Below are 17,239 nucleotides of genomic sequence, written 5' to 3'. Positions count from 1 at the left end.
TTTTGTAATCTGCGCATGCAAAATTCAAAATAAAACAGAGGCAATGAATCTACCATTAGACATACGTGCTGTGCCATCTGGCGAAGTTCACACAGAGCACCACATCACAGCTGCCTCGTGCGGCAGGGAGCATCAAATGAATATCGACCCTCAAATTACCATTATTTATAGATAAAAATGCCTGTCAGGAACGGCAAAGCAATAAAGAAACGAATTAACAGCAGTAAGAGAAATGCTTTCGCATTATCGCACCTAAGCAGACTTCAGGCCACCCCTGAAATTTTCTGGCGCGCGTCGAGAAGCGGCGCTCGCAAACCGGACTTCTAGATAACAATCTTGGATGGACGCGCCCGAGCGAATGACCGGGCATTGAAGATATAGGAGGCTATGTCCCACCGCAAACTATATAGGCATTTACGGTGAGTACGATATGCATCGTCGTTCGCGAAATTCTGCGGCTGCAAGGATTTGCATATAGTTACAAAAAAAAAGAACGGTGGCTGCCTAGCGCTGGTCAACATATATCTTGTTTTGTGCGTGTCTGTTCGCACTGTTTCTGTGGCACCCGTCAATAATTAACTCCACCACCAACATACCACCTTGAATATACTTACTCGGAGTTATGAAAACCAGACCATAAAGGAGAAATTACGACGAAGGAGCTGCTGTCCCGTGAATGCAGATACGGATTTTTTGTGTATATTAGGTTTAGCGATACAATTGCTAGCAGCGCTTTGAGGCTGTTTCTTTAGTCTCCAGTGTTTGTGTAGACATTTGAAAAGGTGGCATTACTGCCCCATCTCTTCTACTACCTTATTTTGTTGTTATGGCGCAATATACGGAAGAACTGAATCCGATATGTGTCATCGCCTATAGCTGTGCAACTAATTGCTACGCAGGCTGACACCTGTGAGTTCCAAAGAAACTGCCCGCAGAACAGACGTCTCATTGACATATCCCCGTCTTTTTCGTAATTATCAGTCCTACACGGGAAAAAAAATCGCACTTAAAACGCGCAGCGCTAATGAGGGTACTTTTTCATACCCTTATTTTTTTTTTTCGGAAAAGGGTGCGCCTTAAGCGTATACATACTAACACCGTCAGTGTACCTGTGCCCGTTTTAGGGTGCATTTTCAGCAGGGGCTCTGCAACCGCCCTGAAAAGCGCATGCACCTAAAAAATACCTGTGTCTAATTAAGCTGCCGGTACTTGTACAAATGTCTTAAAATGAATGTGTGAAGGTGTCAAACCCGTCGGAAAAAGGGCGCAACTGCCGCTATCATTTGCCAGTGTACATGTGACAAGAGCCATACTTTGCACCCTTTTTGGCGAATGTAAGGGCGCTGCTGTAGCTATAGGCTCAAAAACATCCCTAAGGGTGCATTTTTTTTACAGTGAAACTAGAGCGAATGCCACATAATGCTTCTTCTAATTCGATCGCCTTCAACTTTACTGGATTTGCAGGTGCTCGTATGATTGAGGAGGACAGGTTTTTCTTTTGTCGGACCGTCGAACTGCTTTCCTTCGACTTGACCAGGGGCATTGCTTTAGAGCTGATGTACATGGTTGGTGTCGGCCTGGCTATGCTCGTTGCCATGAGCTTCTTGACCTCGGGATACCTGGTCCAGGAGAGAAACTTCACGCCCACTGAGTCGAAGCTAGACGACGATGTGGAGGAGCACAGGAGATGGGTGGACGCGCTAAAAGAGAAGGGGGACTTCACGGAACAAGCACTGGTTGCTTGGAGGCTGCACAAGCGCTTCGGCACGCTGCATGCCGTGAAGGGACTGTACCTGGCGCTGCGGCCATCCGAGTGCTTCGGCCTGCTTGGAGTCAACGGCGCCGGAAAGACCACTATGTTCCAGATGCTGGCCAAGCTTATCAGCGCCTCGTACGGTGACGCTTATACAGCCAAGGCCCGGCTTAGCGGAAACACGCGCCAGGTTAGTCCTATGTGCTTAGGGGAAACCGTGAGTTGGAGAGTTCAATCATACGCATCTACTTACCACTGTCAAAAGGCGACGAATGAAAGAGCTTTCTCCGCGAAGTTTCGAAGATGAAGGAAAATTGCCCTGGGTCCAAATTCCGAGTTCGCGTCGTTACCGAATTGTCGCTATCTCACGTGACCTCAAGCCATCTGACTAGTCGAAGCGCCGAACCAGGTGTTGCCACTACGGTACCGGTAGAGGCGGCAACGTCATGTTCCGGCGTTTCCACCAATCAGATGACTCGAGGTCACGTGAGATAGCAACACTTCGATAACGATGCAAACTAGGAATACGGGCCCTGGTCCAAAAATTAAATCCAGGACCACCCTGTGTTCGAGGCAGCCGCTCTAGCAACTAGCTCACCAGAACGGCATGCATGATATCAAAGCTAAGCCGAGCGGATCAGCTCCAAGCGAGTACGATTTTAGTACAATGATTTCAGTGGCATCATCAAGGTGTGTAAATTCGTGTAAATTAGTGCATAAATTTGCATTTCATTTCATTTTTATTTCCTTAAAGACCCCTTTTGAGGGGCATTACATAAGGGAGGGGCATTGGCGTTCACCTGAGCACAGGCATACGGATATACAGAACTGACATATATAGCTTTTTCAGAAGCTTCTCGGCAGAAGAAGTTCGCCCTTGTTAGAGGTATTTTGGACTAATGCCATTCCAAATTGAAAATTTTGGTCCGTTCTGTCTGGCGCCGTACTATCCACTAGACATCCTAGTTAACGTAATTGGTACAGGCTGCCCAGGACAGGCTTAGGTTGCACTTCACTTTCCGCACTAGGGTGGATTCTCGTTACACGACGTCGTCTACGAAGAAGCCGTAAATTTCTTTAGCAGCCAGTTCGATGACGTTGCAGCCGTTGTATGATGTAGTTGGATCTGTACGTTTGTTTCAATTAATGGTTACTAGATTAGCCAATTGATTTTAATTATTGAAAGCTGAGCAACACTTGGGTTACTTTCCATCAATATGTGCAGCCTGGAAGTGTTCACAAGTATTTCGGGGCTCCACGTCTTGTTCTGTATATAATCATGTCAGACGATATCCATGGCAAGCTTGGAGTTTTTTCTCAAAGCGGACCGCTTCTACCAGTGCTTCATTGACCTTAACAAATTTGGTATCACTGTATGATATTGAGAATAGAGTGGTGTTTTTATGCCAGCAGAAGACGTAGCAAGTAATATTTTAAGGAGCGAGCTCGGTGCGATATTCTCGCAATTTTCATGAAGGCGAATTTTGCACACAAAGAAATGATGCATAAACTTTACTGCATCATGTGCAAAACTCCTCCGTTGTTTGACCAATCCCGGGATTTCGTTATTCCAAATTGCAGCTATAGGCTCCGTTCACATCCAACTCCAGAGATGTGCGCGCCATTGCGGCCACTTCTGCGTATAGAGTGGGATAGCACCCTATAGGAATACAAGCAAACAAGCGTATTGACATCATTATGATATCACTTTGCACCTATGATGTTCCTCTGTGAAGAAAAGGCGAGTACAACTTGGAACAGAACACAAGTACGAAACATGATTTCGACAGCAATGTATTTTGAAGCAAAAGCTTCACTATGCCATGTAAAGCCAAGCAAAGCCATGCGTACTAGTGCCAAAGCCACTACTACGTATGCACCGTAACCCTGGGAAATAGCTGTGCCGTTCTACTGGTGTTTCGCTGTTGCGCTCCCTACAGAGAGGAGGAGGATAGTGACCTCCAAGCATCCCAGCAGATGCGCGCCAGCGGAAAGAAAAGGTAGTTTCCGAACTGCGAATGCGTGGTGCCGCCGCGGAGAGCTGCCCGAGTAGAGCAGGAAAGCGTCTGCAGGCATCGCACGCGCAGGGCATGAAAGCGGATTCTGCCTAGAATGGCACGCGCATGCGCAGTGTGGAAATTGCTCTTCGCGCTGCGTGCCATCGCGGAGTTGACCGAGTGGAGCAGGAAAGTGTCTGAAGGCATCGCATGCGCAGGGCATGAAAGCGGATTATGCCTAGAACGGCACGCGCATGCGCAGTGCGGAAACTGCTCTTCGCGCAGCGTGCCTCTGCGGAGAGCTGACCGAGTGAAGCAGAAAACGTCTGCAGGCATCGCATGCGCAGAGCATGAAAGCGAATTCTGCCTAGAAAGGCACGCGCATGCGCAGTGCGGAAACTGCCTTTCGAGCAGCGTGACACTGCGGAGAGCTGACCGAGTGAAGCAGAAAGCGTCTGCAGGCATCGAATGCGCAGGGCATGAAAGCGGATTCTGCCTAGAAAGGCACGCGCATGCGCAGTGCGGAAACTGCCCTTCGAGCAGCGTGACACTGCGGAGAGCTGACCGAGTGAAGCAGAAAGCGTCTGCAGGCATCGCATGCGCAGGGCATGAAAGCAGATTCTGCCTAGAACGGCACGCGCATGCACAGTACGGAAACTGCCCTTCGCGCAGCGTGCTACTGCGGAGAGCTGACCGAGTGAAGCAGATAGCGTCTGCAGGCATCGCCCTTCGCGCAGCGTGCCACTGCAGATAGCTGACCGAGTGAAGCAGGAAAACATCTGCAGACATCGCATGCGCAGGGCATGAAAGCGGATTCTGCCTAGAACGGCACGCGCATGCGCAGTGCGGAAACTGCTCTTCGTGCCGCATGCCGCCGTGGAGAGCTGACCGAGTGAAGCAGGAAAGCATCTGCCGACATTGCATAGGCAAGGCGTGAAAGTGGATTTTGGCTAGAACGCCGACCCGCCGCTGTGGTGCATTGCTTAAGATGCCCGACTGATGCCCGCAGTTCCCGGGTTCGATTTCGACCATAGTTGGCTGCGCTTCGATGGGCGAAAATATAACTGGGGCTTAGCTAAGGTTAAGCCTGGATATCTCGAAGCGAAAAGCTTCGGTCATGCTGCTGGCACTGATGGCTAGAAGCTGCTGTTGAGCATCTTGTCGTGGTCGTTTAGCGAGACTTTCACAAGTTCGTTTGGCTCTGGCCTTTTCATTCTTCCTTCGCGTCTGCTCAGCAATTCTCGAACTTTCACCATCTTGGCTACTCTAAGCTGACATGGCCGAACGTCGCTGTTCAGCCTTGTACATAGACATTTACTTACTGGACGATTTGTATTCGGAGAGCCCACACTATTGAGATTGCTTTCCTAAGACTAGCGTATCTGTTTGTAAATATCTCACTGAATATGAAATTGGCGCCGTTTAGCGAGACGTGCCTCTCGTACTTCTGGCGTTTCAGACTCGGCTTTGCCGAGTCGTTTAGCGGTCAGCGCACGTTAAAGATCCCCAGGTGATCGAAATTGCGCCGTAGCCCTCCACTACGGCTCCTCTTTCTCTCCTTCCACATTCACTCCCACCTTCCTCCCTTCCCTTAAGGCGCGGTTGAGGTGTCCACAGAAAACGAGTGCGACAGTTACCGCACCTTTCCCTTCCTATAAATCAATCAGCTTTTTAGCGAGGCATTCTTCTCGTTAATCGGGTGTCTCGGACGCTCGTTGAGCTTTCAGCCTTTCATTTCTGCACTCTTTTTCAGCCAACTCCTATGGTAGCACTATGGTGTCTAGAAGCCCCCTTCTAGCCACCATAGTAGCACTTCTGTATCGGTTGTATCACTCTCCGTCCATGTTGAATGCGCACGCCTATTCTCTCCGCGGTAAACACGCGCTTGCGGTGATTGGTTGGTTGTACAACTTTTATTTCCATCGGAAACGGGGAGTCGTGCGCCCGCGGATTAGAGGCTGGCAGGTAGCCCTTGGCTTCTTGCGGCCTCTTCCGCCAGATGGACGGTGCGGTGCTGGATCGCAGGGTCCGCGCTTCGCAGCAGGGTATCCCAGGCTTCTCTACTTGTAATATTTTGCCCTATCCCTGGAGATTGTGGGCACTCCCAAATTATGTGGTCGAGGGTCCCTCTCGCCCCACAGTGTTTGCAGAGATCATTGTCCCTAAAGTCTGGTAGCGCGTGAAACGCCCAGACCGGGTTCATGAACGTATTAGTTTGTAGCCGCCTCCACGCGACAGCTTCTCTATTATTTAGCCTAACATCTGGCGGGGGTACCAGTCTACGTCCCAATTTATAATGGTCGATGATTTCCCCATAATTTTGCAGACGCTCGTCGTATGCCCAGTGTTCGGGGGGCTCGACGGCTACCCGGAAGTAGAGAGCTCGGGCTAGCTCGTGAGCCGCCTCGTTACCAGGGACGGCAGCGTGAGCGGGTGTCCAAATTAACTGAATTTTCCTATTTATTGTTCTTTGGATGAGGATTTTGGCCGCCTCCGGCGATATCCTCCCCTTCCCAAAATTTTGAATGGCAGTTTTGCTGTCGCTAATTATGAACTTGGCTTCTGTTCCTACGCAAGCTAGCGCTATCGCAACTTCCTCCGCAGTCTCTATGTTGCGGCCTCTGATGGCTGCCGCGGATACCGGTGCCCCTCGGCCATCGACTACCGAAGCTACCGCCGCACCTGTTCTGCCACTTGCAGCATCAACATAGACTACTTCCTTTGTTCCCATGTTCTTGAACCGTCGCTCTAGAGCTTCAGCTCGTTTGGCCCTTCTTTCGACATTAAATTCTGGATGCATATTCCTAGGGAAGGGGGGGACTACCAAGGCATTCCTGATTTCACTATTAATTGTGACTTTTTTTTGAACTCCCCTGTCTGGGTTAAGGCTTACTTTTGCAAGGATTACCCTGCCCGTCTCGGTCGTGCTTAGTCTCTCTAATTGGGAGACTCGCACTGCCTCCGCCAATTCTGCCCACGTGTTATGCACCCCGAGTTCGAGCAGTCGTTCGCTCGAGGTACCCATGGGCAGTCCTAGCGCCTTCTTAACGCATCTTCGAATCAGGCAGTCTAACTTCTCTTTTTCGCCGGCCTTGATGTCCAGGTAGGGCGTGGCGTAACTGATTCTGCTTATTACGTATGCCTGGATTAGTTTTAGTAAATTTCTCTCCTTGAGGCCTCTTCCTTTAGTGGCGACCCTCCTCAAGAGCCCGAGGGTTTGCATCGCGTAACTTTCTAATTTTCTCAGGACCTCTCCGTTGTGACCGTGGGATTGAATGACCATCCCCAAAATCCTGATCTGATCTACTTTTGGCACCGGTTTGCCCTCCACCTGAATATGAAACTCCCCGCTATTCTTGCAGCGGAGGTACTTTGGGTTATAAACGAACAACTCAGATTTATGCGGGGAGCACGAAAGTCCCCTTTTAGCCGCGTAATCGACAATGATGTAGGTCGCTGCTTGCAGGCGTTCCTCCGTACTCGCATCGCTCCCCTGGTTAATCCAGAGGTTAATATCGTCCGCATACATGCTAAAATTTAGCCCCTTGATTTGGTTAAGTTTACCCGGGAGGCCTCTCATTGCCACGTTGAATAGAAAAGGCGATAGCACTGAGCCCTGCGGTGTGCCTTTGCTTCCTAACTCTATCGTAGGAGATTCTAAATTTTGAAATATCATGCAGGCTTTTCTGCCCGATAAGAAGTCTTTTATGTAGTTGTACGTTCTCTCCCCTACTCCGAGCACTTCGAGCCGGCTCACACGAAGCGCGGTGTTTACTGGCGAAGTGAAGCTTTTCGCTTCTAAACGGAGAGGCATCCGTGTGCTGTGCGATGTCAGTGCACGTTAAAGATCTCCAGGTAATCGAAATTACTCCGCAGCTCTCTACTGCGCCGCCTATTTCCGTATGTCATGCCATGTGAGAGCTGTTTTATTGCGAAAGCAATACTACGACAGCCAAAGCGAGATCTCGGGTGGCCGTAGCTACAAAAAAAATTGGGTCTCTTAGATGTGTTTTAAGAGGAGAATGACGAAAGCCTATCCTTCCTCTCCTATCATTTGCCTCTTTGTTTGCCTTTTATCGGCGTTCGTTGCAGTGCTACATATAACTATAATTGGTTTATAGGAAAGGAAAGGCGCAGTATCTGTCGCACTTTCTCCGACAAGTGTGCATTTGGACGGTACACCATCGCTCCTGTCGTGTGGTGTTCCTTGACGCGCGTTCAAGTGTGGGATTGCAGATGGCAGGAAGACTAGACAAAATGAGACTTCTGGTTGGTCGCTTCGAATTGTGCGGCTCGTGACGTCACTTCTCTGTCGACCAATGAGGTGCACCGCTCGCGCGGACAGCTTTTGTCGACGACAATATGAGCCAATAAAGGCTTCAATCAGCCTGCCACGACGGAGGTGGTGAAGGGAGGTAGTTCCTGGCCCTACGGGGCTGGGACAGTAGGTCAACGCCGCTTGTGGCAGCCAGCAACCGAATTTTATCTGGTGTAGGCCGTCATTGCACCCGCCACTGCTTCGGTGGTCGACGACGGCTGTTGTTGCGGCGCGCCTTTCCCTCCCTCTTCTTTTTCCTTTCTTCTCTATTTTCTCTTCTGTCCAAACGACCTCACTCCCCTGATGGGGCTGGGGCAGGTAGATCACCGCCGATTGCGGCGGGGGCTAGCCTGCCACCGAATTTTTATCTGATGTAGGCCGTCATTGCACCCGCCACCGCTTCGGTGGTGGATGACGGCTGTTGCTGCGGCGCGCGTCTTTTTTTCCCTCTTCCTTTTCTTTCTTCTTTATTTTCTCTTCTGTCTGCACGAGGCAGCGGATGTGGCTCAGCTACAGAGCCAGTAGCAGGCCCGTGCATTTTTTTCCTTCTTCCTACAGCCAAAACAGGCAGCGGAGGTGGCTCAGCTACAGAGCCAGTAGCAGGCCCGTGCATTTACTTTTCCTTCTTCCTACAGCCACAACAGCCTGCCATGACATTTGAACTTACGATATCCCTATGCCACGGGCAGGAGCTGCCAACTCGGGTCGCTCCATTCATATGGGAGGGTGATGTAGAATCAGCCTGCCAGAACCGTTTGCATTCTCGTTACCCCACGACACCCAGGCACGTCCATGCGGCTTGGTTAGAGCGTGACTTTATATGTGGGCTGATAGCTTACTCTCTCGCGTCATACACTTAAATGATGAGCTAAGTGTCCCCAATAATGTAGCACCTTACACTCATAACGCATGATAGGGGAACAATGTAGCAGGCAAAAGAAGCTTCCGCCATTGCTTTCGCAATTCAACTAGGGTTACCCAGAGCTAAACCACAACAATTTTTTTTTTCATGTAGAGAATTCTGGGTTGTCCAGTTTCAATGACCGCACCATTGATAGCCAGTTTAGCGCACGTACCTGACAGTCAGTTGGACTCGAGTAGCTTTTGCGATCCGGAGAAACACCAGCTAACAGATTTTCTGAAAGGGATATTTCCACCATCACAACACACGCTATTGTGCTGTTTATAAAATATAGCGAAAGTGGAAAGAGAGAGGAGCCGCAGTGGAAGGCTCCGGAATAATTTCGGCCCCTTGGGGATCTTTAAAGTCCGCTTACAACGCACGACCTTGAGGATCTTTAATGTCCGCTTGCATCGCACGGTAGTTCCTGGCCCTACGGGGCTGGGACTGGAGGTCAACGCCGCTTGCGGCGGAGGCTATAGCCAGCCACCGAATTTTTATCTGTTGTAGGCCGTCATTGCACCCGCCACCGCTTCGGTGGTGGACGACGGCTGCTGCTGCGGCGCGCGTCTTTCACTCCCTCTTCTTCTTTTTTCTTCTCTATTTTCTCCTGTTCGCGCGAGGCAGCGAAGGTGGCTCAGCTACAGAGACAGTAGCAGGCCCGTGCATTTTCTTTGCCCTCTTCCTACAGCCACAACAACAACAGCGCAAAGAGACGCCTCTCCGTTTTGCTCCATCGACAGCGGTCGGGTTCTCACCCGGGTACTCCGGAACAGCATTCGGGCATCTTAATCACTGCGCCACCGCACCGGGGTTATAAGCCAATTTACATTTACATGCAGAGAATTCGTGAGAAGCGTTCGTGGCGGAGTGCATGAAGATCGGCGTCAATTTGAACGGCGACGTACGCGAGATACTTTACGCATACAGCCACTAGCAAAGCGGTGCGCTAGGATAATCGTGTATAGTGCCCCAAAAGGCGAAAGCCTTAATATGCTATATTGTCTTGCCAAAAACTGAGGCCAACATATTTGCGTCATAACTGAAGCCAAAATGTGTTGGTGGTAGGGGTAGTCCTAGTATAAATGATAAAAATTTAGGCACGTGGTGAAAACGTGCATGATTAGTGATAATGAAATAGTGATAAGGAACATAGGGATAATAAATTAGTGATACGAAATTAGTGACCAATAAATTAGGAATAAGAAAATGGAATAAACAAATTAGTGACAAGTCAATTAGTGATAAGAGATTTAGTGATAAGGATGCGTGCTATCGTATTTCTGCAATGCGAGATACTGCAGTGATTTCAAAGCTTTTTATTATTATGGAAAGGGGGCAGCCATTTAAACTTCCGTCGTTTTTGGCAGTGGCAGTCGCAGATCAGCTACTGTTTCCAGTTGGGAGGGCTGCTGGACAGGCTGAACTCGTACGAGTACCTCTATCTGATCGGGCGGCTTCGCGGCATCAGCGACGCCGACCTCAGAGCGATGGTCGACAGCCTGTTGTCTGTCGTCGACTTGAAGGAGCACGCCAGCAAACCATGCGGCGTTTACAGGTGCGCAGTGGCATTACTGAGCCAGAGTGTGCGCAGGTGGCGTAAGGCTGGTACCGATGATAAGTCTTCGGCGCTCGAAAGTCTTATTTCTGGCTGGTGTATTTTTTACAGCAGTTGTAAGCTAGTAATGACACATGCCCATTGCCCATCTGGGGTTTAAGGTTTCCTCCAGACCATAATTGTAAACTCAAATATTTTTCACTGCACGAAGTTAGTGCGGGAACTAAATAATAATTTTAAGCAATATTTATGTTAAGTAGTGCATGTAGAACCGTTACTTGAGTTTTGTCATATATGAGTGCTAATCAGCACAAGCTGGTGGCCGGAATCTAACGATAAACCGCTAAATAGTTCATCACTGAGGAAAGCTGTTTTAGACGTTTTTAATCATTCATTAAATTTTGGCTGCCATAAGCAGCTTCTTAAGTGTTATTGCATAAAAAGTTCCCCGTAAAACATAGCTTGAGTCGCTTTCTGACGCTAAACATCAGAAAAACCAAAAGTGTCAATAGCCTCACAGCTCACGAAGAAAGCGTATGCCCTGTGAGGCCGTGAGGGCAACTCGGTATTTAGGCTAGTGGCCTATGAAGTTGAGTTCTATAATTTCTGGCACAGAATGGCAACAAGATATAAAAACCTCTATACAATCCCCCAGGGTATGTCGGGTCAGAGTTAGGTCAAGGTTCTAATTAAAGAAGCCAACAGTCGTAAAAAAGCACAAGCAAAAGAAGTGTGTTTCTAACCGCACGGAAAAATGATTATATCGATAATTTTTATGGTGCAACTAAACTCTTGTATAAAGAGAGATATCACCATGTATGGGCACCAAACTGACCAGGTGCTGGCGCCCCGTGCAGGATAGCGGAAGAGCGGGCAACCACTAGAGTAACTTGGATAGGATTTCTTCTGAAGCTCAGGTATTGTACTGGGCTCTCCTCTGCCGACTGTGAATGTGCAGTTCTAAGAATAAAGCCGAGAATCAGTGACATAATTTAATCATTAACTACATATGGCACATGTCCTCCAGTCTTTCTGATACCAACCGATGTGCACAGGTTGGAACCAGGAAGAGGGGTGGGCATGTGTCATGGACACACAAGGCGTCAGCTTTTTGGCTAACATGTTTATAGGAACTCCTTTAGCACGCTCTGTTCCGTAATCTCGCGAGAGGCGTCTCGCTTTCTGTTCGTGACGTCAGGTATACTTTTCGTGACGTCAGATACAGATACTTTCTGTTCGTGACGTCAGATACTTACTGAAGTGTGATTTGCTGAATCGCAGCGGAGGCAACCGGCGCAAGCTGTCTATCGGTGCTGCCCTGCTGGGACTCCCTCCCCTGGTGTACCTGGACGAGCCTTACGCCGGCGTGGACGTGGTGTCGCGAAACAAGATATTCCGCGCCATCGCCACGTTACGCAAGAAGTCTAGCACCGCCTTCGTGCTCACATCACACAAGTGAGTGCCCCGGTTTCAAGCAATGCGCGCAAAGGAGCCCTTCGAAGAAAGCCCTCTTTCTGCCGTTGGCGTCGACCTGGTACAGCAAGGTTCGTGGTAAACCGCCTTGCATTGGGCGCTTTACCACGAACTTGTTGTACTGCGATGCTACGCTATACAGCAGGCTCAAAATTGTTGACTGCGGTGTCATCTACCAGAAGGGCCTTCTTTCATCGGCATTTGTAATCGCGTGGTTTTTGAGCTGTAGACTTTAAACTGACATACTTTTCGCAATCACAAGGACGTTGCTTGTGGGAAGAGGCAGATATGGGTGATCAAAATCTGCAGCCTGTGGTTAGGTTTGATTCTACTTACTATTGGGGTGATTTTACCATTAGGGGCAAGGAATAAGAGACCGTGTTCTGAACAGAACAGACTAAACAAGCTTGCGTTACAGCGTGCCCGGACCTTTATGTTCTGCAGGATAGTTAAGCGGGCGAGTTGATGATGCGTTTTTTATACTTTTTTTTTGGGGGGGGGGGGATACTTTATGTTCGTTTTCTGCCAATCGTAATCGGTTCCTAAAGCTGCAACTGTCTCTGTTACTGATTAAAATGAATATGATACCCAGTCAAAAATAACTACAGAACTGTGTCAAAAATACGACAAAATATTCTGTAGTTCTGTCGTACACGTCAGATTTTCCTGTAGTTCTGTAGTACTTTGCTGTATTTCTGTAGTTTTTCTGTAGTATGTTTCTGTTGTCTGTAGTTCTGTAGTACTTCTCTGTTGTAACTACAGAAATTTCTGATGTTACTACACAATGTTCTGTTGTCACAACAGGTTTTCCGTCAAAAACCGCACAGAAATTCTGTTGTAACATCAGAAAATATTCTGTAGTTTTTTCCGACTGGGTAGAGAAACCAGGGGATCGTTACACTGTAGAGTCTAGCCAAAGTTTTGCTGAAAATAGGTCGATGCGCCAAGTATGGTCGACAAATTAATCAAGTTAAGTTGGTTGAGCGCCGATATAATGGCATTGAAATACATCGGGCTCTTCTGTCCATCCCTACCTCTCCGCCTGCGCAGCTCTCGTCTGGTAAACGTATCTTCGCTATGCTGAATCTCAAATCTGCAGCCTGTGGTCAGGTTTAATTCTACTTATTATTGGGGTCATTTTACTTACTATTAGGGGCAAGGAATAAGAGGAATAAGAGAATACATGGGGCTGTTCTGTCCATCCCTAGCTCTCCGCCTGCGCGGCTGTCGTCTGGTAAACCGGCATAAGTCTACGTAGTACATCTTCGCTATGCTGAATCTCAAATAGATAGGCAAGGTGTGGCCGCTATACGTGCGTGAGAGGCGTCCGGTTAACCGGTATACGTCTATGCTAGCACGTATCCAGTATGTTAAATATCTACTATTTAGTATTTGTCACTTTGTACCATTAATGGCAAAGTGACAAATCCCGAAGACGCCATGGTCTCTCTTCTTAGAAATGCGCTTAAGGACTGACAGCCTCGTGAGTACTCGCCTTACAGTGCGTGACGTAGGAACCCATTAGTAGAGGCCTTGAACGGGTGCCCACTAATGGGTAATCATTGGAGGGTCATAGCACATCTCGATCTGCCCGCTATAGGTGGCACGCTTACGCGGCAGTGGGGCCCCTCGGGAGCCATTTGCGCATGCGCCGACAGCTTCCTGTTGAGTCTAACCGGGTCAGTGCGTGGCGGATAGTGCTATTCTAGAACTCCCTATTGCCTCGAAAACCTGGAAACTACAATTTTGATATCATAATCTCGTCTCTGTTGCCACCATTGTTCCGACGTTGGTACATGACAAGGCCAATGTGGACGTCACCATACATGCTGGCGCGCATTGCTTGAAGCCCCTTATTCCCGGTCTTTATATCTCTTGTGGCTCATGTCTCTATGCAACAGGGCTTAGTGGCAGTTGTGGACACTTTCTGCAATTTCACAGGTCGGCGCTCAAAACGCACCAAAAAGTAAAAGATCAGGGAGTTCAGAGATCTTGATTCACCATGCTAGCAATAGCCATTCTTCTCACTGAGTGGCTGTGACAGCGATTTACGGAGAAAAAAAAAGCATCTGTCTCATCCCCTACGTGACGCAGCATGGAGAAGTGCGAGTTCTCGTGCGACCGTGTCACGATCATGGCGGCGGGAGAGATGATGTGCCTTGGGACGCTGCAGCATCTGCGCGAGAAATTCGGCCAGGGCTACCGGCTCGAAGTGACGTTGACACAAGACAAGGTCGCGGCCGCCCAGGTCACGCAGGCCGTGCAGCGACAGTTCCCAGGCGCCACAGTTACCGAAAAACACGAGGTAATACGCGAGTAACGCGACCTCTTTTTCTGCACGGATGATATCACTGACGGTGAGACTTCGGAGGCCACAACGCGTTCAGTGTCTCAGACAGAGCTCGAACGGGAACGAGAGAATTTATAGCAAAAAAGTGCCGAAAGATATAGGCAGGTAGAAAGAACGAGCAAAATCAATAGAAATGACGCGCAGGCGCAGTGATCAGCAGCGCGCGTTGCAGAGACCCGTATACGCACTTTTCTTGATGTAATGGATGTAACACTCATTTTTAAAGCGAAGGCTTTTGTAGGCTCATGGAAGGAAAATCTGCGCAGGAGCTGTGCGTCGCATATCTGTGCGCTGGTGTATCATTCGCAAATATATAGGACACGTAAGGAGGAAGATTAATGGAAACTATTGATGGTGATATGTAATGAATAAGTTATAAATATACATCGATTTAGTTACTGACTGCTAATTACTAATAAAGATGATTAATGATGACTAAAATGACTTGTAATGACCAATATGTCAGACTACGACTTCTGATGACCGCAACTGAATGGAAACGAGTAAAATGCTTCGCGATGAGCGGTAATCATTACATTGAATAGGCATGACTGGTCATGACTATACGAAACGACTAATATGTAAAACGACGACTTGAATGAATGGACCTACAATGAAAGCGTGCCAAGGAACGCCATGCGACAGGAGTGGCGGTGCACTGTCCAATCTCACTCTTAGATGAGAAAGTGTGACGGATACTACGCCTTTTCATTCCTGTAAACCAACTTTAATTATATATATATATATATATATATATATATATATATATATATATATATATATATATATATATATATATATATATGCAACGAACTCGCGCCATGAAAAGGAAAATTCCACTGTGCGGCACGAGTTCCGGCCTGACTAGCAAAAACCTTACACAAGGGGCGCGGATATACCGCATGCTGCAGCAGCGCTCAGGCTTTCGCATTTCTCCAGTGCAGATTCCACAGTGCTCGCGGAAATTTCTTGTGTGTGACAGATACTGCGCCTTTCCCTTCCTGTGAGCCAATTATTATTATTATTATTGTGCCTGCATTCCCTCACATCCTAGTACAGTCGTAGTACAGCCGACGCCGGAACACAGCTGACAGCACGTCCTCTAGTCAAGCCGCGAATACCTCAAGTAGTCGCCACAAATTTGCAAAGTGTGTCACCGACTGTTACCGGCAGAATGTTCCGGTGGCGCCCCACTTTCCGGCTCACTGTCTTCCAATGGTTCGAACGCCATAACGTTGTTTACTGAGAACTCTCATGGCTTTCACCTCAACGAGATGCAAAAAACGCTGTTCTGGCCTAACGACACTCATTCTTGTCAGTGATTATCTCGCTATCTAGGCGCGTATTTAAGTGAATGCTTTATTTAATGCGTGCAAAATGGATAAGCCTGCATTCGCCTTCAATCGATCACAGCGCCGTCTGGCTGCACAGGCTAACAATCGCGACTACTGTCCGCAGAATATGCAGGGCTACCACCTGACCGAGCGCATGCCGTGGAGCGAGCTGTTCCGCAGGCTGTGCCGCCTGGAGGAGGAATGTGCGCTCCAGCACGCCATGGTGGGCGAGAACACGCTGGAACAGATCTTCCTGCAGTTCGCCAAGCCGCAGGGCACGCCCGGAGACACTCCCGGCAACGCTGACCCCAAGCAGTTGGTTCCTGCAGTGGCATCTAGACCGGAAGCGCCGGCTGCGCCTAGACCTGCCGCCCCCGTCGTCGCTTCCTGATAGTCGATGCCTCAGTGGGAGCCTCGCTGTCCATGATTTCGAACGTTTCCTCACCCATCATAGACTGGCTTCAGCAAATTCCGTGGCAGGCACTGAGCTTCGAATAAACGAAGATTTAAACAAAAACACCTTAACATTGAAAAATATCGTTTTCCTGGTCACGTATTACAGAAAGAGATTTAATGCAAAAGTCGAGCACCAGCGTACTGGGCACCGCCGTGGCGGTGTAGTGGTTAAGGTGCTCGACTACTGTGCCCAAGGATGCGGGGTCAAATACCTGCCTCGGCAGGTATGGGTGCGAAAAGCAAGGCGCCCATGAGCTGTGCGATGTCAGTGCACGTTAAATATCCCCAGGTAGTTGAAATTTTCGAAGCCCCCCTCCCCCCCCCCTTCCTTACGGCGTCTCTCATAGCCCGACTTGCTTTACGATGTTAAATTGAACTTCACGCTACATCACCATGTCAAAAACTTTATGTCGAGTAGAACTGCATAGAATTAATTGTAACTTTTGTATATTTGTTGGTATTGGATATATTGTAGCGAATACGATTGCACTAAACTAATTCAGTTCTTCAATAATTGCCTTTATACGTAATTGTGGTTTAAAAATTAACGCTAGAGCGTCGACATCGCTAAAAACATCTCGAAGAGTAAATCAAAAAACAAACGCTAAACCACGCAAGAATAAGTTATCGCTCATCTGATTCGCCAATGGTTATTTGCCCATTTTTTTACCACCAACTCATTCGGTTTGGTTTGGTTTGATTTTCGGGTTTAACGTCCCAAAGCGACTCTGGCTATAAGAGACACCGTAGTGGACTCCAAAAATTTCGTCAACCTGGGGTTCTCTAACGTACACTGACATCGCACAGCACAAGGGCGCCTAGCTTTCTGCCTCCACTGAAAAGCGGCCTCCGAGGTCAGGATTCGACTCCGCATCCTGGTAGAGCGCCCTAGCCATTGCGCCACCCTGGCGGTGTACCGACTCATTCATCACTAGTCTCAAAAGTGTCAAACGACAAGGTAACCCTGTTTTCTTCCCGAAGAAACGCAGAACTTGAGCGACGGGAGGCTGGGGTGTCTAGTTCTGACCTGGCAGCCCAACGGCAGCTGGTGTACAGGACTCAGGAAGTCGCCGAAAAGCATCATCTTCCTGCCGCGACA

The 17,239-nt window shown here is 48.7% G+C and overlaps 1 protein-coding gene across 1 annotated transcript; it reads left to right on the top strand.

Moving 5' to 3' along the window:
* Window positions 1-1,504: 1,504 nt before the first annotated feature.
* LOC146173278 (phospholipid-transporting ATPase ABCA3-like) lies at window positions 1,505-16,101 on the top strand. Its single transcript, XM_084583840.1, has 5 exons — window positions 1,505-1,943; window positions 10,340-10,527; window positions 11,809-11,982; window positions 14,095-14,305; window positions 15,809-16,101. Exons 1-5 carry the CDS (start codon window positions 1,557-1,559, stop codon window positions 16,073-16,075), a joined length of 1,227 nt encoding a protein of 408 aa, XP_084439966.1. The 5' UTR covers window positions 1,505-1,556; the 3' UTR covers window positions 16,076-16,101.
* Window positions 16,102-17,239: the final 1,138 nt, after the last annotated feature.

The sequence above is a fragment of the Amblyomma maculatum genome, chromosome 11, assembly GCF_055883805.1.
Source record: "Amblyomma maculatum isolate TAMU_Amacu chromosome 11, ASM5588380v1, whole genome shotgun sequence".
Taxonomy (NCBI): domain Eukaryota; kingdom Metazoa; phylum Arthropoda; class Arachnida; order Ixodida; family Ixodidae; genus Amblyomma; species Amblyomma maculatum.
This window is presented reverse-complemented; position numbering and strand designations above follow the sequence as displayed.